Here is a 22,925-nt window from a genome sequence, read left to right as displayed (position 1 = left end):
ACCGCGAAGGGCGGCGTCCTGCTGCACAGGAAGGCCAGGAAGACGGGCAAGGGAGAGCAGTCACAGGAGTACAAGGCCGGCCGGCCGGCCCGCCCTCCCAACACGACACAAAGGCCCTTTTCGGACTCCACTGCCCATCGGGAGAGCTGCCATCCGCGGAGGAGGCAGGAGGAGGGAAGAGAACGAAAGGAGCCGTGGCCAGCCTTGGCTGCGGGGGGCTGGACAGGAACCGGCCCGGGGCCAGCGAAACACCGAGTGTGAGAGCTGCTCCGTAAAGGCCCGTTAATTTAACTCTTACTTGCCTGTGGTACATTCAGTGGACGTTGCCTAGGAAATAAAACTGTTTTATTTGCAAAACAGGACGGTGTCGTTTCAGCGTTTCTACAAGCCCTGCGGAGAGGATGCTGACTTAGTAGCAAGTGCAGGAAGCCAGAGTAACTGAAATTTCGGCTTCTGCTTCAGCTCCTCCTTCACTGGCTAGTCTACCTAACTGGCTCTCATGACCTTTGTGGACAAACACACAAGGGAAACCAAAATGGCTGTCCATTCCCTCGTTTAATATTAGCCAATTGGCAAATCTTCATCTACCTGATAATGGCAAACTTAATTTACCTTCACTAAGACCAAGGGTGAATGTAGCCTCTCTGCTACTTTACTATAAGGAACATACTAGCAGAAACCTAATGGGAGCCTTCAGTGATTCAGCGACTGAAAAGCCCCAAATAATGACTACATTAAGCACTCAGCACAGTATAGCATTTTAGTACCAGCACAGTTGAGTCTCCCGTTATAACCTAAAAAGTGCTTTGCTCCTAAATGGAATTGAACACTTAAAAGCTTTTATTTTATTTTTAATTTTTTCTCTTAGCTTCCTAGCTACAAAAATTGTTGACACTACTTCAAAGAGACACTTAAGAATTTAGAGAAATTTGGAGAGGGATGAAAACTCCAAAGAGCAGAAACGACTCAAGTTAGTTAACTTCATATTTCAGGTTTTTTGCACCCAAACGTCAGGTAAGACTGGTTTGAATGTTAAAATAAATCCCTCCAGAGGATCATGACGTAGCTGCAAAGACTTGTAGCTAGAGCTGCAGCACTCCTGCTGGCCGCACCCCAGGTTCAGCGGGCATCGTTGAGCTGCCTTGCCACGCTTAGGATATGCTTTGCTCCCTTGCTCAGAAGTAAACTAGCTAGTTCAACACCTAGGTTCTCTGCAGCTTCCTGAGCCTGAGCAGGAACATTCTTGGCCGTGATGCCAACATGCTGCACATCATCATTCGGTCCATCTTCATTCTGCAAATATAAACACCTCAAAGTAAGGCAGCAGGAAAACAGTGGGCAAAGAATTAAGACATCCATGAAACAGAGTCTGAGAAGCCTCAAGAACAGTGAGCTGTTACAGCTTACAAGAAACTAGACCAAATATAATCTCTTTCTAAAGGCCTAGTTTTTGTCATTTAGCTTCAGGCTTGAATTTGGAAGCCACCATGGTTCACGTACCTGATGGGGATAACTAACACCGGTCTGCATGGTCTCCTTCAGGCTATCAGAGCCATCCAAGCTGTAGACTGCGCCTGTCAAATACAGCTTGGAAAAATATATAGAATGGATTAATACCACGTTAACAAATAAACAAGCAGCCAACTAACCCTTCTTTAAAAAAACCCACCCAATAAACAAAGCGAAGTCTGGCGGGGAAGGCTTTTGTCATGCAGTGGGATCAGCATGAATAGCGGTACAATGAAAGTATAGGAAAAGTAGTCCCTGTTAGGGAAGATGTGACTTCTCGAGGAAAAAGCTCAAGCTTTTTCTAGATTCCCACCTTAATCACAACTCCATTGTCTAAAAACAGGTTTGGTAGGGTCAGAAGCAATACTTTCAGATCTCAGGACAACATGAAATAAGCAGGGGTGGAGCGGGGAATCTGGTATATATTATAATGGAATTTTCTGAAAGACAGCTTCAGTAGCCAGACCCATTCTTGTACTCCTGCTTTGGACACAAACACAGAAGGGTCAAGTCAGGAGACTATCTGCCCTAACTGACTATAAAAATAGCTGCAGAAATTAACTTCAGGAAATGATATGGAAACATGCACACACTTGGAATAGGTTTTCAGAAATAATCCATGAAAAATACGTAGTACTCCTCACCTGGCCATCCTTCAGCAGGGTGTTGACAGCAACAGGGACACTACATCCACCCTCCTAAAACACAAAGCAGCTGACACTGAGACTCCTAGCCAACACATTCAAAGCAGAGGCCTCTGAAAAGTTTAGGCTGCACATAAGCCTGCCCATTACTCTTCTGGCCCTTTTCGATTCAGAAGTACTCTCCTTTGCAGTTTTAGAGAAGTGTATGGCATTAAGTCAACTAGCAGATCAGTATTTACTGCTGCAGGCAGAGCAAGGGTGCCAGACCTACCAAACGCTTCATGAAGGCTCTCTCAGCAATGCAGCACAACACAGTGTCTGCATCATGCAGGGCAGATACCATATTCAGTATCTCTTGGTCTTTGGCACGAACTTCCACTGCTAAGGCACCCTAGAAGAAGAAACACAACAGAATAGAATAATTCTTCAACTTTATGCATCTGCATGTGTACTCCCCATTGATCATGAAACAGAACTCAGAGGCTCAGACCTTTTTCACTAAGGGAGCAATGCTCACAGAAATGCAGGGTCATCCTACAGTAGCTGCTATAAACAGAAGATCAGGACTTATTCAGCCAAATGTTAAAGATCATGCTGCCACCTTAAACCATTCTAGAACTCTGCATGGTACTTGACAAATGCATGATCAAAATCACTTTTTCAGACTGAATGCTCTAGTTTAGCAAGTTTGATACTAGCACAGCAATCCTGCATAAGCTCAACCATGCAGCCAGCATGGACTGGAGCAGTCTGCCCACCTAAAAACAGGAGCGTTAAGAATGTGCTCCAAGGCGGTGCTTCAGATCCACCCTTCAGGAGTCAGGACACCATGCACAAAAGAGTCACAGAACAAAGACAATGCAGTGGCTTTGCACAGTTATCCTGGTGCAGCGTAATACCAACCCTGCCAGAATGTGCCCCATATCTTCCGTGTTGCCCCACTGTAGCTGTGCATGGATTACCATTCTCATTTACTGTTTTTCTATTACTGATAGGAATCAGTCCCTAACACACGGGGTAGGAGAGCAGACTCCCACTCTTCTAACAAACTGCGCCTAAAACAGTGTAACAGCCAACAAAAGAGATTGAAGTACTTTTCTGGTAACCAAGACATGAGAAGTCTTCAGCACAGTTAACTACTCAGATATATCACATTGCTGCTGGCTTTCAGTGCCCTTTAAACATGGCTTAAGGAACACAGTTGTGATGTACCTGTCCAACAGCATACAGACAATCTTCAGGGCCTAGGAGCTGGAAGAAAGTGAAATCAACAGTTAACTGAAGTTGCACTGTTCACAATACAGGAAACAAGAACCATATTCCTGTCTACTACCAACTGATTTCATGTTAATCCAAAGAAATATCACCTGTCCCTTCCCATGTCTCAGTATTTCCACCACAAAAGTGAGACAATGCGCTTTCCATCAACTGGAGCGCAACACTTTGTGAATTAGCTAATCACTAAAATCTCAGCCTTGCACAGTGCTGCACTGCTAGACCAGAGTGCTGTGAAGTGCTAGGAGACAATCAGATTAAAAACTGTTACTGAACCATGGAAAGCTGAACAAGGAAAATTTCTGTATGAAGAAAAAAAGCAAGCAACCAAAAAAACCCAACCACTCCTTCCTGAAGTGCCTCAAATCAAAGCTAACATGGCAACGGAGTCAGGAGATTGCATGCTTTTCTTGGACAGGACAACCACAAGGTCTGAAAGGCAAACAGTTGATAGTTCAGATGAGAATGGTATTTTCTGCTTTGCTGCACCTCACCTGGCCAATGCGATTTTCCCAGCCCATTCTCTTCAGCCCAGCAGCAGCTAGGATGATGGCGCTGAAGTCTTCTTTCTCATCTAGCTTCTTTAAACGGGTATTTAAGTTTCCTCTCTGTAGAAGTGATTAAGCAAGCACAGAACAGCAGGCAAAGAGTCCTACAACCACTTGAGTCTTTACAGACTGTACAGAATCCAACAGTCTCCAAATGAGAATGTCAGTACCATCCCAAAAGAAGTGTTAGATATGAACAACTGTTTCTTAAAATAGAATTTTGCCAAGTATTATGGAATATTAGTTCAAGCGCTGAGTCTACTAAGATATGCAGGCCACTGAAGTACACTATTAGCACCCAACTCCTTCTGTACTGCAGAAAGAACTCTGCTCCTAGGCCTTAAGTAAAAATGCCTTTTCTCAGTAAGTCAGCCACCCACATCTAGCTGGACTAGTGGTCCAAACTGCATCCAGGCTTACTGGAAACCCAGCAACATTTGGTCACAAGCCCATGAAAAGCACATGGGAGGCACCGTCAGACAGTTTCTCAAATACTGCAAAACATACAATTCATCTGTATGCTGAATCCCCAGCAAGATCAAGGCTGGCTGCTTCTTCACAGCCTCATGAGAAAGCAGAGACATAATGGCTACAGTGCTACCTCCCCCTCAGAACAGGGTAGTGGAGAACAGCCTTTGAGAAAGCAGTTTGTTCTTCTAAGTCAGGTGGCACAAATCAGCCTCAAATCCAGATTTTACACAAAGTTGTACTTTCCTGTTTGCAGCTTTACCCACTTCCACAGAATGCCAGAAAAGGATACAATATCCCTGAATTCTAAATGAGGGAACTTCTTCTTGAGCTGAGCTGCTCTCCGAAGCGAACTGGTTCCAATCACACTGCAGGAAAAAATGTAATCATTGAAATCCAGAACACTCCTAACAATTACCTCCAGCCAGATATACGACAGAAGGTTCAAGGAAACAAATGGTAACCTTTTCTTTTTTGTTGTTGTTGTTGTCATTGAAATGAAGATCAAAAAACTTGTCAATGATTTGTATCTCCTTAGAAGAAACAGAACCACTCTGTGAAGTTTAGCATGAAACGTGTCTGAAGCAACTCCCAAAAAGCCAATTTACAGGATATGCTTCTGATGAGCAGTCCCTAGCCACTGTCAAGGACTGATGAAACCTCATTGAAAGACAACATTTTTCACAGAAAAAAAAGTCTCCACTGCCCCAAAATAAACCAGACAAACACACAACTAAGTGATGAAGTGAACAAAATAGAGGAACTTCATCAAAGACAGAAATGCAGTAAGCAGAGGACCTTTGAGTATAGAACTGGAAATCACAGAAAACTACAAGTCTGGGCATTTCCTTTCTTGAGATACATGCTGTTCGCTTCTTTTCGTAGAATCATATAATACGCTGACTTGGAAGGGACTCATCAGGATCACTGAGTTCCAACTCCTAGCCCAGTGCAGGACAATCCAAGAATCCCACCATGTGCCTGAGAGCATTGTCCAAATATTCTTTGAGCTCTGTCAGGTTTGGCGCTGTGACCTTTTCCCTCAAGAGCCCGTTCCAGTGCTGAACCACTCTCTGGGTGATGAACCTTTTCCTGATATCCAACCTAAACCTCCCCTCATTCAGCTTCATGCAATTTCCTTTGAGTCCTGTCACTGGTCATGAGACTGAAGAAATCAGTATGTGCCCTTCTGCTTCCTCCTTTTGGTAACCTGAAACCTAAACCAGATGCAATTTTCCTGCTATCCAAATGCACAGAAGCGCAAGTCTTTGTGTCACGGCAAGTTTATTTCTTTCACTTTAACATATAAAAAAATATCTTTCTAATAGCTACCTTAATCTGAGCAATTTCACTCTTTCTCAGACAAAATATTCCAATAACCTCTATGGAAAGATGGGTCATTAAAAATGGAGAAACCATAAGAAAGCGATGTCAAAAAAACAAGGAAGAAATCAGAATTGGCTGAGTGAGAACAGAAGCATAGTTAAGGACCATAAAAACCAAAATCCTGCACCAGACACCCTGTCTGCATTGTATGCATTCCCCAGCAGTAGGCAGAATATCAAGGAGCAGGAATTCACTTGAGTGATCATGGCAAGAAAGGTTCTAACTTGAGAAAGTATTGCCACTCAAAGGTGGCCTGAGAGATGAACCTCACTCAGCGTGCAGCACTCCTGTGAGTCAGTGTTACTCTTTCCAGCAAGTGGGTCCAGGTTAAGGTCCGTGGAATGCTCACAAAAGGCAGTGTAAAACCACTACAGGATAAAGCAATGAGCTGACTGACCTGCCAATGGAAAATACCAATCAACTGACCCCTTCTGTTTTCACACGTGTCTTCCCCTTCTTCTCCTACTCACCTCTTTTCAGGAAGGAGGCTCAGTGTTTTTCCACAGTTTTTGGGATGAAAGACAACAGCATCAAGTGGGTTTTCCCTCCTGCAAAATAATGCAAGTGCAGAATGCCTGACACGTCATTTAAGGCAAGGCTGCTAAGCTCAACAGTTCTGCTCTGAACTGCCTCTGGCTCCAAAATACTCCATCATCACTGTACAGGCAAGAATTTTCAGTACATGTGCTAGCTATGGAACACTAGGGCAGCCCTAGTGTTCCACTAGAGCTTCCAACCGTTTGAGATTGACCACAGGAAACTTTTGAACACCAAAAAGGACCTATGCTGGCTCTTTTACCAACACTATAAAGTGCAATACCCCCAGAGAATCAACCCTCGTGTCTACACTTACTTGCAGACAGCGCCAATCGTAAAGCCAGGAGGAAGAGAAGTTGGCAGGTCCTTCAGGGAGTGAACCACAAGGTCAACTCTAAAAATTAGAGGATAGTAATATCAGAGAAAATACGGTGGAGCTCGTGTGGCAGTCTACCAGAGGCCTGCAGGTCCCCTACAGAAAAGTTTGAACCCACTTTGGGAATTAATTTGGAGAAGGGAAAAGAATTTCAGGCTTCCATATCCAGGATTACTATACAGTTTTTGTGTCACTTCTAAAAAAGCTACTTCACATTTGTCTCTTTTCCACTTACCCAGCAACAAGACACTTAACAATCAATCAGATTGAATGAGGGGAAGATGCTGGAGATATTCACACAGAGAGACTCACTGCACCAAAATGCATCAGTACGTAGTTGGTATTATGCTTGAAACTTTAAGTAACAGCGAGTCAAACTACAGGCTACCTGCTTTGTGAAACAGGAAATTGTATACTAATTACATGATTGTAAACTCTTTGGTCTCTGTATTTTTTCACCAACTTGACGGAAAATGCAGTATGATGTAACTATGTGTCAGAGATGCAGAAGAATATCTTTGTTTCAAAACACACTTTAACTAAGGCACCACTGAAACCCTCCTCTGAACATTGAAAAGAAAGAGATAAATCCCCCAGCACCTCAAACCCACAAAACCAGCACTAATCTCTCTCTGTTCAGGCACCTGAAGCAATGTTTTTTGTAGAGAGAAGTTGCACAGAGGACAGCACAATTTGCCCATTGCATCTGCACATTTAGCTTGCATAAGTTAATAAATGTTAACGGGGAGCAAACATAAACAGGTTATATTTATGTTAACATAAATCTGTTTCACAATACATTACCACCAACAAGCAAAGCATTTTTAAAAAAATATATTCATAAACAGGAATCATACGAGATCACATCCTCCATCCTCCCAGAGTATTACAGCATGTAATACACGAATAACAGAATAAAACCTAACTGGTGCAGACCAAGTGATAGAACAACTCCAAAATGCATGGCCTAAGCCCAGGGTAGAGGGGAAAAAGGGGGTAAAAAAAGACAGTGACTTATTAAAGGACTACTTTTTTTTAGCCCAACACTGAAGAAAAGTAGATCACCTATGCAGCAAGCCAAATATGTCCAAAGAGCATCACGTGCCAAGGAGAAAGACAAAACAGTAAGCTCTTACTCATTTCTTTCAAGTGCACTTTCCAACTCTTTGGTGAAGAGGCTCTTCTCTCCAATCTACACATAAATGGAACAACATGAATTACAAAAGAAGCATCAGCCAATATAACAAATACAATTAGCTCTTGAATAAAGAAAGAACAGACCCTTTACCTTGGAAAGTGCTGTATCCAAGATCTTGTCCCCAGTTGTTGACATGGCCACTGCTCAGAGACAGTACAGGTAAAATGTGAGGCTTGACAAAAGCACTGGGCTTAGGCTGAAAGTACCTATGCAAAATGCCATGAGCAGTCACACACTCCGGTCTGAACACTGACTCAAGCTCAATACAAGAGCAGCTCACTTCTAGAAATACACTGCACTCAAGACAAATGAAATAGAGACTTCTTTCACTGCCCTTAAAAACAAAAGCAAGGGGAAAGAGGGCAGGTTTGGGGAAGAGCTGACCCAATGGAAACTGCTGCAGTCTCTCTGGAGTGCCAGTGAACATGTATAAAGCAGTTCCCTTCGGTGCAAGGCTGAGCTCCCATTATTCCTTTTGAAAGCCTTGAGCCCCAGACCAGAAAATGCCCCTAATGCTCAGAGGGGTGAAGCCAGAACAATACCAGATTTGCAAATGAAGCAACACAACACCATATCCATCACATACTCAGCGCTTAAACCATCAAGAGCTTATGAAATCCATCTATCTCCCCTAGAAGAAACCAGCAGCAGCAGTTACTCAGCCACACAACTGAACTGAATTCAGACAGAACTTTCAGATAAACTTAGACAGACCTCCTCCTCCTCCTGACTCTACACACACATCTTGCACACAAAGATAACCCACTGGCTCCTGCTGCCATCTACCCCAGGGCAACATCCAAAAAAAAACTTACCAGTCTCAAAGTGGAGGTCAGGGTATAGCTCACGGAGCATCATAACTACGCTATCGGTCTGAATCCGGGCCAGCTACAAGGAAGCAGAAAACAAAGTCCTAAAGAAAGAGCACGTTGTCCATACAGTAACTAAGGACGCCCTGCCATTCTTCCACAACCAGGCATGCATGACCAGTACATTCTAAAATGTACTAAATCAAAAGCATTAGAAATAGGTTGTCTCAAGTGAAATCACTCATAGCTATGAACTCCTTGAACTTCTATCATGACCAGAGCACTTCACTGAAGAGCTTCTTTTATTGACTGAAGTGCCACATGTCCCCACATCCAGCATTGATGTGATTCAACCACCGATGAAACACTGCAATAAATTTATCGAGTTAGGGAGAGTGACTACAACAGACCTACAGATCATGGTTCTAATGCTTTCACTTCCTAGTTTCACAAATGTGGAACACAACTGCTGAATGATGGCAGCTCATCAGCAAGTGGGCAGAAAAGTAAGCTAAACCATTATTCTGTGGCACAGTGGAACACTGGGCTAGTTAAAGTTTAAGTTAAAGTTTTAAGTTAGGGTTAAAGCCTCCTGTCTTCTCTAAGAGTATGAATTTTACCAATACTGCAAGCTTTGGGAGAAGCCAGTAAAATTGCACTGAGCTGACAGAAAAATCCAGAGTTAGTGTCAAATACAAGTTACTTATCCTCTATAAGAACAAAGATCTAGTTAGGGGTTCTACAAACACACATACAAAAGTAACAGCTTACATCACTGCATACAGCAAGAAACAAATCTCAAAGCAGTAAACTGCAAGAAAAACATTCTGTTGTGTAAGAAAACCAGAAGCAAGTAAAAGACAATCACTAGTATATCATCTTTCTGCACATGCAAGGGGCAGCAGACTCAAGACAACTACAGATGAGTTTCAGCTTTTCTCCCACCGAAGGGCTCAGGACCCTTTGGTAATTAATGTCATTCTCAGGACTGCAGTTCTGTACAAATGCAATGAATGTATGTGCCTCGCTTTGTAAAGCGCTCCAAAAGCCTCAGGTTATTACATGAGGTAGCATATACGCACATGGTTATCTCCCATGTCCTGGTGTCTACATAAAATGCCTTTGTGACAGCACAGAATTCTACCTAGAACGTGCTACGAAAAGGAACGAGATTATCTGAGCGCAAAGGCCTGAGGGTCGCTTATCTCCCTTTGCGAGGCTGCTCCTCCCTACTGTAGTTCGCTGGCAAGAGATACCTCCTCTCTCTCTGGATATGTCCCTTCCCCGGCCTTTGAGCGGGCTGCAACCAACGGTCACTGGAGGGCTTTCCCTACAAGAGCTGCACAGACTTTGCAAGTTGCACAGTCCTAGCCAGACCCGGGAGAGACCCGCGCCGTCGTCCCCGGTCCCTGCACCGCCGCAGCGCTAACACAGCCCTGGCTTTCCAAACTTCTTTCCCGAGTTCCACGGAAGGAGTCGAAACGCGCGAACTCAGGAAGCTCAGGCCGTTCCTCAGCCCCGAGAAGCACGCAGACCGTGCGCTGCCCGGGACCAACCGGGTGCCCGAGCGGGAGCACCCCCCGTACCCCAGCCCTGCCGCTGCCTACCTGGCTCCGGCGGGTGCCCACGCGGATCGCTCTGCCATCCACGCCGTTCTCTCGCTGCGGCAGCAAAGAGTCGGCGCCCGCCCCGTCAGGCCCCCCGCCAGACTCCGCTCGCCCCTGGCCCACCGCCGCGGCCCCCGGCTCTGCCATGACCACCGGCCCTCGGCGCCCCGCACCACCACGTGACCGGCGGCCTCCCCCCGCCACCCTGATCACGTGACCGGCGGCGCGCCCACACCAGCCGCAGCGCCGGAAAAGCCCTGCCCTCAGAGGCTCCGCCCCCCCGAGCCCCCGCCCCCTCAGAGGCCCCGACCGGCCGGGCCGGTCAATGAGGGCCGGGATGCGGCACTGCCCAGCCAGTCTGGTTTATTGAGGGCCAAGGGATGGAGCCAAATACAGGTGCCCGAGGTGCCAAATACAGCGGGGGACCCCGTACAACACGAGAGGGCGTGTGGACAGGGCCTGGGGTCAGGTACTGCGCTTGGTGTGGATAAGCAGCTCCCGCTGCAGGCCAGCCTCGATCGTCGTAGCCGTCTTTCCCGAGGGTAAGTCTGTGATCAGGGTGAGCTTATTGAAGACACCACGACCAAAGTAGTCGGCAACGACGGAGAAGCCATCGTTTGAACACTTGAGCTGCCAGACACAAAGTGGCAGCATCAGCAAAAGCGTCCAGAGCTTCTTGCCTCCAGTGCCTTTCCTTTCTCCCCCTGCACTTACAAGCCTCTGGCTAAGGGGACAGGGCAGCCCATGTCAGTCCCTGGCTCTTAGCTCATTCCATGCAAGGGCTGGGTGTAGCAGAAGAACCTGCTAGATTTTCTGACACTGGCCATTCCAGCTCCTGTTTCAGCCCCAATTCTGGGCCACACACCAAAGAGGTAATGAGCAACTGAATTAAACAGGAAGGTGAGTGCCTCACCTGTTCTAGTTTCCCTGTGTGTTAACATTTTCCAGCTAACGTCCCATTCTCACACTCACCACTGACTTCATCCTTGGGGAACACAAGGTAGATGCAACATTTTGGTGCTGTCCCCATCCCATTTCACACTATTCTTCTCCCCTTCTCCCTAATTAGTTCTATGCAACCTGTTGACCAGTTGTCACGCTGACCAATAGGTCTTGAGATCCATCTGGGGGTCAGGTGAGAATAGAGCCAACAATGACTCGTGTCCTTTACACAATGTAGTCACTCTAGTGTCTAATGCCTCATTATCCAGTTAACATAACCTTGTTTACAAAATACTTTCAAGTCTTACCTGTGTCTCCCTCCATTTACAGGTCTGTAAATGAATCTAAACTCTATTTATTTCAACTTGGTACGATAGGCAATGTTACCCTACCTGATGCTGAAACTGGTCATGCAGATCTCTCTTCTGCTCCTGGGCTCGGATCATGTCCATTACTTTGCGATTTTCTGGCATGCAAGTAGGACATTCCGAATCACTCTCAGAGTAGCTTTCAAAGCAGTGCTGGTGAAAGGAATGACCACACAAGAAGTGGACTGAAGGGAGCTCCAATGCACTGGTGCAAATGCTACACTTGGTCTTCTGGAAAATCTTGGGACTGAGTGACAAGACGGAGAAGCATGAGAAAGACAAACTACACTTTACCTTACTAAAAGAAAACAGCAGTTCTGTCCTTGTATAGGACTAGACAAGATAGCACACAGTCCTGCACCTTGCTTTTAGGTCTTCGATTTCCAGACGGATCCTCGTAGTTTCTTCTCTGTATTTCTGAATTCTCAGCTCATCTTGCTCTATCTGGCGACTTTGCTTCTGCAGTTTGTTGACAAGATAATCCTTAATCACAGAGAGGGTGGCTGTGGAGTTATGAGCCAGCGTCTGCACAACTGAGAGCAACCGAGATGTTAGTTTAAACACAAGCACAAAAACTGCAGATATGCTTGTACTGCCAGGGCAGACTTCATTTCCTGGGACAGGCCACTTGCAGGCAAAGACAGTTCGCATTGAGAGCTCATTGAGTCGGAAGAGCTCACTTAAAGATTCTTTTCCAGTTTGACCTCTTTCAGAAATGGGTGACTGGGAGTATGTCTGGATAACTCAGACCAAAAGGGACAAAAGAAGGATCCAGTAGTGGATTGGATTCTAGTTCTCCACCATGGCGTAATAGGAGTTTCAGCATGCCCTGCACTGCCACACACTGATGGAAGAGAAATCCTGTATGAGACATCTCACTGATACTGCAGATCTTTTTCCCTAACTAGGGAGCTGTGATTGACATAGTTCCTGCCTATAGAGCAAATTATTACTTCAAATGGTAGGCTCCAATTTCATTGATTCTTCTCGTGTCTGATTTACAGAAAGCACTACAAACTAGTCTGGATTGGAGACTTTTGTGGTTTGTTTTTCTGGTTTTTGCTTGGACTGGGGTTTTATTGTGGGGGAGGCTGAATGTCACATGTCATTACCAAGTAGTGGAGGCATAAGATTCTTGTTCTCAATGTGTTTCAGCACTGCAGCAATATACTCTTTGCAGTTCTCCTCCTTCCGTGCAAAGTAGCCGAGAGCCTGCTCCCAGAGACAAGCCTCTTGGTCACCATACAACTCGCACACCTCGATCACCTTCTTGTACTGCTCGTTCTGCATGTGGTAGTGCATGATCTGTTGGAAACTATGAGAGAAAGACTCATCAGCTGCAACAATCCATCTCGCCCTTTGAGTTGTTACAGGGACCTCAGGTTTTTACCCAGCCATGCAATCCACAGACTCACACAGAACTCAAAAACAAGTCTTTTTTTCCCTCTATATAACTGCCTTGCTTCAACAGTGAGGTATTTCTGCAGAGCAATCATCTCCAGTTACCATCTTGAGACACTGAACAGGTCACTACCATTAAAGGTACAGACATTTATGGCTCAGAAATGGCTGCAGTGGAGGCAAGAGGGGAAGGACAGGACTCTAAAAACAAGAGTAACACTCACAGTTTGCCCTGCTCATAGAGGTAGAGAACACCATCCTTGAAACTGTGCATCTGACATAAGACCAAGGCTTTATCAAAGACTGTTTTGAACCTTCCACTCTTCAGGAGGGTGAGGGCTTCATTGTGCAACTTCTCCTTTATCTACAAAGGGGGAGAGGTCAAGAAGAGGAACACAGGCACACCCACATCCACACTATTTTGCACTAGGATCTGACAATTAGGAGGTCTTTCACAAAGGTCAGTTTTGGTACTTGTTCTTTAACCCTTTTAAGCAAACAGGACATGATTTTCTTTCCCAAACAGCCAAAATCCTCACAGATCTAGGCAAGAAAGTAAAGATACTTTTGTGTACAAGGCATCTGCTCACAGAGTGTCTGTATTGTCTGGAATGTGTCCTTAAATGAGATACAAACAAAACAAGCTCAGCCATCCTGAAGGGAATATTTTCCCAGGTACTAGGCTGGTCTCCCCTTTGGGTGCTATTTGTCCAGCACAGCATATGTATTGTCTCATGTTGTCAATGCCCAGCTGGAAAGGGCATTGCAGGAATGCAAGTATGATTCACAGATAACAAATCTCTCCCTCAGAACACAATGCTGGAGGAGCTCAAACCTGCTCATCTTGTTCATGTGCCCAGTTCTGCAATCGAAGTTCCAGTAAGGTGTCATAGACACCCTGTGGAGAGTCAGCCTGCACCTCAGTCATGTGCTCCAGAAAAGCTTTCAGTTCTCGGGAGTTGTTTGCAAAGACTGGGATGAACTCCTCTGAATTAGCCTGTAAAATAGTCAGAAAAAGACATGCACCCAAAGCAGTCTAAGCCATACCAGTGCTTCCTTCCTGCCACGAGGAATGTTCATTTCCAGAGTCTCAGGCAGGGACAGATACAGCAGAATACAAGATGCCAATGACATCAAGGATCAATCCTGAGCAATAGCTTTAAGAGGTCCCCTGCCTCTAGGACTACCGGAACGGGGTTTCTCATAGAATCATTGAATAGTTTGGGTGGGAAGGGAACTTTAACGGTCATCTAGTTCAACAACCTGCAAAGAGCTGGGACATCTTCCATTCCATCAGGTTGTTCAGCTCTTCATCCAACCTGACTTAAATGTTTCCAGGGATGGGGCCATCTACCACTTCTCTGGGCAACCTGGTTCAGTATTTCACCACCTTCATTATAAGTTCTTTCCTTCTATCTAGTCTAAAACTGCCCTCTTTTACTTTAAAACTATTACCTCTTGCAGCATTACAACAGGCCCTGTAAAAAAGTTTGTCCTCATCTATCCTACAAAACTCTTTTTTAGTACTGAAAAGCTGCAATGAGGTCTCCCTGAAGCCTTCCCTTATCCAGACTGGGCAACCCTAGCTCACTCAGCCTTTCTTCAGAGCAGGTGTGTTCCATCCCTCTGATCATTTTTATAGCCCTCCTCTGGATCCACTCCAAAAGGTCTGTGTCTTTCCTGCACTAAGGGTTCCACAGCTAGACACAGTATTCCAGGTGGGGTCTCTTCTGAGCAGAGTTTGTTTAGGTATGATTCTCATAACACCTAAAACATAAGGCTGGCAACACAAGGCATGCAGAAGCACTTGCTGCAAAGTTATTAATGGAGAGCAACAACTCTCAGTCTACACAAACCATACCTTTTTTCCTTCCAGCATCCCAGGGCCTTCATTGCCTCCTGAGGGATGGTAATCAGTACAAAGGACCTTCAGCAATTCAGTGGTCTCATTAGGGACATGGTGCATCAGGATTTTACCATATCGCTTCATATTACTCTCTGCCTGTTCAAAGGGCAGTCTCCCAATGTAGTGCAAAGCCTCTTGGTAGTTCTGTGAAGACAGACAACAAAACAATCACAGGACATTGGCCTCTGCCCTCCACTTCGAGGTTAGGACAGAAAGCATTGAAAATATGCTGTGAGTATGCCACAAATACCATTTGCTCTGAATTATCAACCTAATTCACTATTCCTGCTCATTTTCCTCCTCAGGGAGAAAGACTGTATATAGCCTGGGGGAAACGTTTAGATGAATCCCCAACTAACCACCCTCCCTCCTCTTAAAGGGCACTGTAAAAAGCCAAAAGCAGAAAGGCAACACACCAGCAGCAACAAGTATTAATGCTGCTGCTCTCATCAGCATGCTATCCTCAGCAAAGAGGTCAGTGAAATTATATTCTCACTAAAGAGGAGGCTGAAGAATTGGTGGATATATATAACGTGCAGTTACATCTCCTCACCTTGATGTCCTCTAATTGGATTTTGAGGTACCATTCATGATGTTCATGCTTCTCTGCCAGGTACACTGCATGGGAGTAGTAACCAGCTTGGCGAAGCACCTTGATAGCTGTTTCTACATCAAAGTGGACCTCACTCTCACTTGTCTCCAAGAACAAAAGCAGAGAGATGGTCCCTAAGAAAAATTCTAACAGTCCAGAAGCAGCAATCATTTATGTAAGAGGAGAAAAACATGAGCAGGGACAATTTGGTACCTCTTATGCAAGGGAAAATTCACCCATGAAGAAAGGAGTCTAACCACTTCTCATTTGCTTGCCAGCTGCACTGGCAGAAGCAAGCACACTCCAGACCCAGATGGCAAACCAACCAAACTGACAATGTAAGCAAGAGCTTGGAAATAAAAGAGTAAAGACCAGGGTACTGAGTGGTAAATTCATTCTTCTCTCAATAGTCGTACAGGAGGGAATTTAGAATGTCACCACTACCCCTTTTTAATTATTATGATGACATAAAAACGTAGCACGATTCCACTTCCCCCCAATACCTTAATGAACTCTTCCAGTTTGGAGCTGTCTTTCAGTTTGGTATAGCAATTCAGCAGAAGCGTAGTGTGGTCTGCATTAGCCAGGGACTGCAGATGGAGCATCTGTAGATAAGCAGTGAGGTTGTGGATACGCTGAGCATCCAGGAATTTCCGAATAACGTAAGATGGTTCTAGCTTCCCTATAGTTCTGTGAGGGGAAGAGTCATGTTACAAGATGTTGTATACTCATGAAGTCAAATAAATGGAGAAATTAACAGAACACAGAGAAGCCTTAACTTCAGCAGGCACTAACCCTCTTGGGACTGCTCAGCTATGCATCAGAAGGAACAACTAGTTACGGTGTAAGACCACCCATCTGCATCCACACTGATACAAAGGCCTTGATCAGGATGACCATGACAGCATAGAAAGAGTTAATCTTCCTTTAAAGGTGGCAATGAGAAGACAGACTAGGCTCTGAGCACAACAAACTGGGAAGCCAAAAACAGAGAGTATCAAAAGCTACATTTTGCTTCATTTCAGTCACATAACTCAAAGTCAGCTTTAAATACTTATGCTCTAGACATGCAGCAGTTTAGCCACGGTTACTGTGACAGTTAAAGCAAGTCAAGGTAAAAAGATATGCTGACTCTCACTATATGTCAGGGACTCCAGAGCATCAGCTCCACAATGTAACACTTTGTGGCATTTTAAAAATTGAACATGAAGTTTTCAGTAAGCCCCTCTGAGTTCTAGTTTTAAAAAACCCAAGATGTTTTCAAACTGACATTGAACTGTTTGAGTATTTTCTAAGAAGACTGCCATACATGGTCAAATTCCATCACCTATCTTGCACAGAGTGATCCCTTCTTTATAATGATGTCACCAGGCCCCACTACATCCCAATAGGCCTACATTATTAATGTTAAAATATGATCAAAGAGAAGAACTTTATCCTAAGATGCACAGAGTGATTTTCAAGCAACTTGTTTAAAGACTTTTAGTCTCACTGATATCTTTCTCTGTATAGGTAGAATTTTCACCTCAAGTTTTGTGGTTGTTTGTTTTTTTTTTTGTTTGGCTTGGTTTCTTTGGTTGTTTTTTTGTTTGGTTTGTTTTGGTTTGTTTTTTTTCCCTGGGCTGAGACAGAAATAAAGGCCTATGTTGCTCCCACATATTCTGCAACATCACAGCTCCATAGGACTCCCACCTACCGGATATACTGCTGGATGGCTCCATCATGGTTTCCTTTGTTATAAAGATGATCTCCATACTGCCGGAAAATCTCTGACAAACCATCGCTGTCCAAGTGGTGGCTCTTGGCCAGGTTAATGGCCATTTCAAATAAGTTCTTTCTGAACAGCATCTGTTAAATACATGGTAAGAGCAGTATGAGAGAAATACCACCCCACAAAACAAGTTCAAACACAACCGGAAAACAAGTCGTCTTCTTCTTAGTGCACACATGTGCTTGGGCCATTACATACCAACTGTCTTACAACACTGGTTATACTGAAAAGCTACTTGGTCACTAGTTATTAATTCACTTACCTGAATGGTTCAATTTTTTGGTCTGCAGAGCCAGTACAATATTACAGACATAAGGCAGAGACTAATAAGAAAACAAATTTACATGCCTCGAGTTTGGTTTGTGTATCCTTCTCCTGTAGTACATGGATTTTCCCATCTCTGGTCAGTACATAGAGAGAACCCCACTCTGCCAAGACATCCACTATATCATCAAAGATGGAGCTGTATGCAATGAATTTGTTGCACAAGTCATAGATATTCAGGACTTGTTTGTCTGAATTCTGTGCCTCATTCCCAGCAAATTCTGACCTGGATAGCAGAAGAAAGTTTTAGAAAACAAGAACATAACTTGAAATCTTGATACCTGTTCAAACTAGGGATGTATAGAAAGCAAGACAAACAGAGTTCATTAAGGCAATTAAACTAAGCAGATCCAGAGGGGATGTATTTATACACAAATACCATGTATTTATACACAAATTCCATCATCTTGGTACACTGAGAAATTCATAGGCCTGGGAAAAAAATCCCACTCACTCAGCACACTTAATTGTGCTGTTCTCACAATGGAAGTTAATCAAAATATGGGTCTGGATGAACCTCAACAATATCTGACAGAATCACAATGTGCCCCCAAGAGCAAAGCTTCATGGGGAAAGCAAGAGAAAGAAAGAAAAAGAGAAAGAGAGAAAGCATGAAGCTGCATCAGCAAAAAGAACTCATCTGTTTCAAGGAGCCCTACTTTGGGGAAGTCTTTCGGTCCTTGGAGACAATGATGAGGTACCCGCGATACCAGTGAACAATTAGCTTTTGTCCCTCGAAGGCAAAGCAGGGGCCACGTTCATCTGGTTGATAAAGGTACACACATTCATTTCCTGCCACAATGAACTGGAGATCCTGTGAGGGGTCACTGAGAGATGAGCAGCGTAATCCACAACCGTGAGTGTCCAGCTCCAGATGAGGATAGTCTTTCACTGAAAGCATATAAGACTACAGAGGAAACTCAAGGGTTTGGGGATCGCTCTGAACTAGACTCTGAAGTCAACTGAATTTGCAAGTCAGAGTCACGTTTTTTTTCAACTACCTTCTCACCTGGATGTTCTCTGTGGTCACCACAAATAGATGTGTCGCTTTGCCAGACTGTCGAAAAGCAAGGCCAGTAACCGGATAACTGCCTTCATGTAGGATCTGGGTCTTACTATGCCGATCTCGAGTGATGTCTCCTTTAGTAAGTACAACACTCCCATCTGCAAAACCTGGTGAAGTGGACAGACTAAACTATTATACAACACACCTGAAATTTTATCCAGCGTAAGTTAGGGAAGCTCCAGTCAGCAACAACACCATGCTCACCAGCATGGTGTAAAGCAATGAGATTGCCACAGGTTCCAACGTCAAGTCAATCTCTGCCAAATTACCCCCCAACTGCTCCTGTTACAGTTCAGAGCTGTCACACAACTGCACATAGGCTAGCACTGTCCAGCAAGGGTTAACTTGCTTTCCAGACACAAACTTCACATGCAGATTAATTCTGTTTTACTAGATTTTGTTTTACAAATGGCCTTCCCATACTGCAACTGTAACTATCATTTCACGTCCTTTGCATATTCAAAACACACTACACACTATAAAAAAAGACTAGAGGGAGATTTTTTTAAAGAAGAGTAACACACGCAGTTTTCATAGCTTGCCAACAGTCCCAGTCTTGTAAGTTGTTCCAGGGTTGAAGGCCACCATACATACAGGGAAAGCTTTTTGATTTCAGTGTAGGGACCGAGTCAGCTGAGAGCACGTGTAATCTCACAACATTACTGCTCTTATTCTGTCAGAAGAGTTAAGCAAGAAATATTACTAAGAAATGGTTAAATCCAAAAAGGGAGATTTGCTTTTTTCTTTGAAAAAAGGTTCATATAACGTGCTTGAAAAAATACCTCTCTAACATTAGGTATCACAAAACTCATGTTTTTTTCCTGTACCAATAGAAACTAAACTTAGTACTAAGTTCAGTAAATACATAGCCTTACCAACTGGCAGGGAAAAGAAGACATCAACTAAAAATATGTGCTTCCGAGTATCAAAGTTATTAGTGTAAATTATACAGTCAGGTTAAATTTATATGTTTATCTCTTGAGCCCTTGGATAGCACGAGATATGCAATATCTCTGTGAGAATAATGTAACAACTGAGTGAAAAGAAAGATCACCAGGACATTCTGTAATGATTTTTGCGTTATCTATTCATGTTCCTTACCTCTCAGTATGGACTGTAATATTGTTCAGCTTTACTTACCGATAGCCATGAAATTAAGATTCTCATGGACAGTTAGGCAGGATACAACCGTGGGCTTGTTACCCGGTATCGCTGGAAAAATTCGTGTGCAAAGAGGATTACCACCATCTCGTTTCTCCAGGTTCCAGACTTTCACCTACCAACAACAATCTGGCATTAGCAAAACATGAGTTGTTAGAAGGCCAAGACCTGACATTAAAATGTTATAGTACCCAAAATGAACAAGCTCCTTAAGGTAAGAAAGGGCAACTAAGATCATCACAATAGTCTTTAAGAATAAAGCTCCATATTACAAATGCATTTTCCTCTCTTTGTTATTCAACTTACCAAAGGATTAATACCCTCTTCATCCTCACCAATAGAAACCAGGATACTGTGCTGCTTCAGCTGGTACAGATGCGTCACCCTTAGCTTGTAAGCTTGGAAACTGCTGAGTTGAAGGGAGCGAGGCAAAAACCAAATCTGACCTTCCATATTTAGATCACAGTTAAGGCACATAAAGGGAAAAAAAAAATCCCCACACCTCCAATCATACAAGGATCTGCACGCCTTTTGCTGATTCCTGGTATAGCTACAGCAACCACTTCTGCGGAGCAACCCCTGAACACCAACACATCTAGCGTCGGTTTGGGTTTGTTTTTTTTTTAAACAACGCACAGCCGAGAGCGGAAAGCTGCCGCACTCCCAAGGCCCTCCGGCGCGCGCTAGACATCGCCCAGGACTCGCCTACCACGCAGCCTCGGCTCGGCCGAGCCCCGCGCAGGCCACAGCGCCCGGCCCCGCACAGGATATCTCCGAACACGAGGCTTCCCCGGCCCGAGTCGCAGACTGCAATGCCCGGGGGCACCGCGAAGGGCTTCGCACTGGCCCCATCCGGCCCCGGCGGCTCCCTCACCGTCTCCCTGTCAAAGAAGACGAACCGGCGCCACTGCAGGTAGGCAGCCATGTTGAGGCTAGCCCCGCGCGCCCGCCCCTCACGTGACCTGAGTCTCCGCCCCTCACGTGACCTGAGTCTCCGCCCCTCAGGTAAGGCGGCGGGGCGTGCCGGGCGGGGTAGCTGCAATGCCAAGAAATTTTACTTCAAAGATTGAATTTTGAACGTCCATATTGAAAAAACATCCCAAAGCCTGCTAGGAATTTAAAAGTCAGAACAACCTTAAATGAGTCATTTTACAGTAACGAATATATAATCTTTTTAATCTGCCTCTCTCCAACAAGGCCTTAATAGTATATACTATTAAAAGGCTTGGTATTTAAATGTGGCTAAGAATTAATGAATTTGCTTTAAGCTCAGCAGGATATGACTAATTATTTATGTGTTATTAGTGACAGATTGAGCTTTTTAGCTTAACAAAGAAGAGTAATGGTAAATACATTAAAAATAAAGCCATACCTTTGGATACATGTTTAAGTCAGTTTCAATGCAACATCAGCAAACCAGAATGCATTCAGCGTTTATGTATTTATGCAGTACTTCTACTACATACTAATACTACTACAGTAATGCAACTGTACACTTCTACTGCTCCAGTGCCTCAGGCACTGCTCAAAGTGGGACCTTGTTGTTTACAATCTAAAGTATTTAGTTACCATTATGGTAAATTCTGTATGAATCTTTTGTTAAATTGTTTACCTTAAGCTATCAATTAAGTGCTGTTAGGTTTGCTGTTAAACCTTTATGCATAAACCACTGGTCAAGTCCAGGGCACAGTTGAGCAAGGGCAGTCTACTCTGAACCTTGTGACTCAACTTACCCATTCCTATCCTTACTTTTTTCCCCCGAGCCTCCATGTAGATAATTTTGGGTTGATTTTAGGTTTGGATTGAGTGTAGTCTGCCTTTAGTGTGTGCTTTAACCATCTAGGCCACAGCAGTGAACCTTGCCACTGAACTTCACCCTGCTTTCACTTTTACATTAAGCCTGCTTTTGCCAACTGCTTTGCTAGTAACTTTTAAAAGCATCTTGCCAGCAAGGCAGAGCTCAGGATGAGTCTTGCTGAAAGACATGAGGACACAGCCCCAGCAGGATCTGCACCGCTCCTCTGGCCCCTGGCAGAAACTCTCGTTGTCGAAGTCAAGGCTAACTTGGCAGTGCAACCAGATGCCACACACTAGTCTAGTGGAGACAAGACTGTGGAGCATTCAACCCTGGAAAAACAGCTACCATATGGAGGATCTGTGCAGAAAAAGGATGCCTCTCATGGACATAGGAGAGTACTTTTCCATTTGTCATGTGCCTCCTTTTCTTGAGGCTTCTCTTCAAAGGTTGTTGCATCCAATGCAATCCATGAGTCTCTGTAAGGACACCAGCATGCTTTTCACTCAGCACAGTTAGAAGAAAAAAACAGAACAAATGGGAGTTCCAGGGAGCTTTTATTGAGTTTCATTAACAAAATCAGGATTTTTCCATTCATCTTTTTTTGCACTCACAACTCATGAAGCTCTTCACAAGTCAGTGCTGCAACACATACAAAGCCAGAGAAAACACATTCTCAACAAAATCTTAGCTCCACTGGAGAGTTTGCCAATTGCCAATTTAACAGAAAGCCAATTTTCCCCTCCCTCCCTTGACTGTTTTGAATGACTAGACCATATTGTTTGCTGGTTAACAGTTAGAATATCAACCCCTTGTCTAGGGTCTACTGGATTATGACACTCCACTTGAATTGCAAATAATTTCTTTTCTTGAAATAAAAGTTCCAGTTTTGTTCAATAAGGGGAACAGTGACTATTTTCTTCTCCTGACACCCCTTCCCCAAAATTACTGGTTAAAATACAGCAAGGCTGTATCTTAATAAACACATCCCTGCCCCCCTCCCCCCACCCCTTACTCCTCCCTAACTTGTCTACAGCAGAATTTAATAATGCTTCCACGCAGAGGCATTTTAGCAACACAATGATGAACTGAGCAAAGCCTACAGGATAATCTGCCAAAGCCTTCTTGTGAAGTTCAGATGCATGCTCTTTGGTCCAGAGACCTAGTTGATTACAAAGATAAACTGTGATTCATAAAAGATGGATCAGAAGATCACAGCAAGCAGAAAACTCCCTGCAGGGA

General features: G+C 44.3%; 2 protein-coding genes across 3 annotated transcripts; both read right to left on the bottom strand.

Annotated features, from left to right (window-relative positions):
* Positions 1 to 817: 817 nt before the first annotated feature.
* Positions 818 to 10,547, bottom strand: HMBS (hydroxymethylbilane synthase). Of its 2 annotated transcripts, XM_005531143.3 has the most exons (13): positions 10,358 to 10,547; positions 8,757 to 8,829; positions 8,032 to 8,081; positions 7,880 to 7,935; positions 6,684 to 6,761; positions 6,301 to 6,378; positions 4,737 to 4,812; positions 3,923 to 4,036; positions 3,366 to 3,404; positions 2,425 to 2,544; positions 2,154 to 2,207; positions 1,501 to 1,587; positions 818 to 1,293 (listed from the first exon to the last, which is right to left on the bottom strand). In XM_005531143.3, the coding sequence occupies exons 1-13, from the start codon at positions 10,502 to 10,504 to the stop codon at positions 1,120 to 1,122; spliced, it is 1,146 nt and encodes a 381-aa protein (XP_005531200.1). In that variant the 5' UTR covers positions 10,505 to 10,547; the 3' UTR covers positions 818 to 1,119. The 2 variants fall into 2 exon arrangements, with proteins under 2 accessions (XP_005531200.1, XP_014115333.1); XM_014259858.2 differs by lacking the exon at positions 10,358 to 10,547 and having other exon boundaries at positions 8,032 to 8,147; positions 8,757 to 8,826.
* A 156-nt stretch (positions 10,548 to 10,703) lies between these two features.
* VPS11 (VPS11 core subunit of CORVET and HOPS complexes) lies at positions 10,704 to 20,833 on the bottom strand. The gene is made up of 16 exons (XM_005531104.3): positions 20,660 to 20,833; positions 20,195 to 20,343; positions 19,868 to 20,003; positions 18,671 to 18,834; positions 18,321 to 18,568; positions 17,686 to 17,887; positions 17,263 to 17,414; positions 16,070 to 16,256; positions 15,528 to 15,671; positions 14,930 to 15,118; positions 13,904 to 14,065; positions 13,293 to 13,432; positions 12,780 to 12,982; positions 12,029 to 12,200; positions 11,692 to 11,914; positions 10,704 to 10,987 (listed from the first exon to the last, which is right to left on the bottom strand). Exons 1-16 carry the CDS (start codon positions 20,811 to 20,813, stop codon positions 10,823 to 10,825), a joined length of 2,790 nt encoding a protein of 929 aa, XP_005531161.2. The 5' UTR covers positions 20,814 to 20,833; the 3' UTR covers positions 10,704 to 10,822.
* Positions 20,834 to 22,925: the final 2,092 nt, after the last annotated feature.

Source organism: Pseudopodoces humilis, chromosome 25 (assembly GCF_049639895.1).
Source record: "Pseudopodoces humilis isolate 2021_Gansu_Grassland_sample_001 chromosome 25, ASM4963989v1, whole genome shotgun sequence".
Classification (NCBI taxonomy): Eukaryota; Metazoa; Chordata; class Aves; order Passeriformes; family Paridae; genus Pseudopodoces; species Pseudopodoces humilis.
The sequence above is the reverse complement of the archived record's forward strand: the minus strand, read 5'-3'. Positions and strand labels throughout refer to the sequence as shown.

Coding starts and splice junctions, on each gene's coding strand:
- HMBS (XM_005531143.3), bottom strand. CDS start 10,504: ATGGCAGAGCCGGGGGCCGCGGCGGTGGGCCAGGGGCGAGCGGAGTCT. Junction 8,830..10,357: donor TGGGCACCCGCCGGAGCCAG/GTAGGCAGCGGC, acceptor GCTTCCTTGTAG/CTGGCCCGGATTCAGACCGA. Junction 6,379..6,683: donor ACGATTGGCGCTGTCTGCAA/GTAAGTGTAGAC, acceptor ATTATTTTGCAG/GAGGGAAAACCCACTTGATG.
- VPS11 (XM_005531104.3), bottom strand. CDS start 20,813: ATGGCTGCCTACCTGCAGTGGCGCCGGTTCGTCTTCTTTGACAGGGAG. Junction 20,004..20,194: donor AAGAGGGTATTAATCCTTTG/GTAAGTTGAATA, acceptor TGTTGTTGGTAG/GTGAAAGTCTGGAACCTGGA. Junction 12,983..13,292: donor CTCTATGAGCAGGGCAAACT/GTGAGTGTTACT, acceptor TTTCTCTCATAG/TTTCCAACAGATCATGCACT.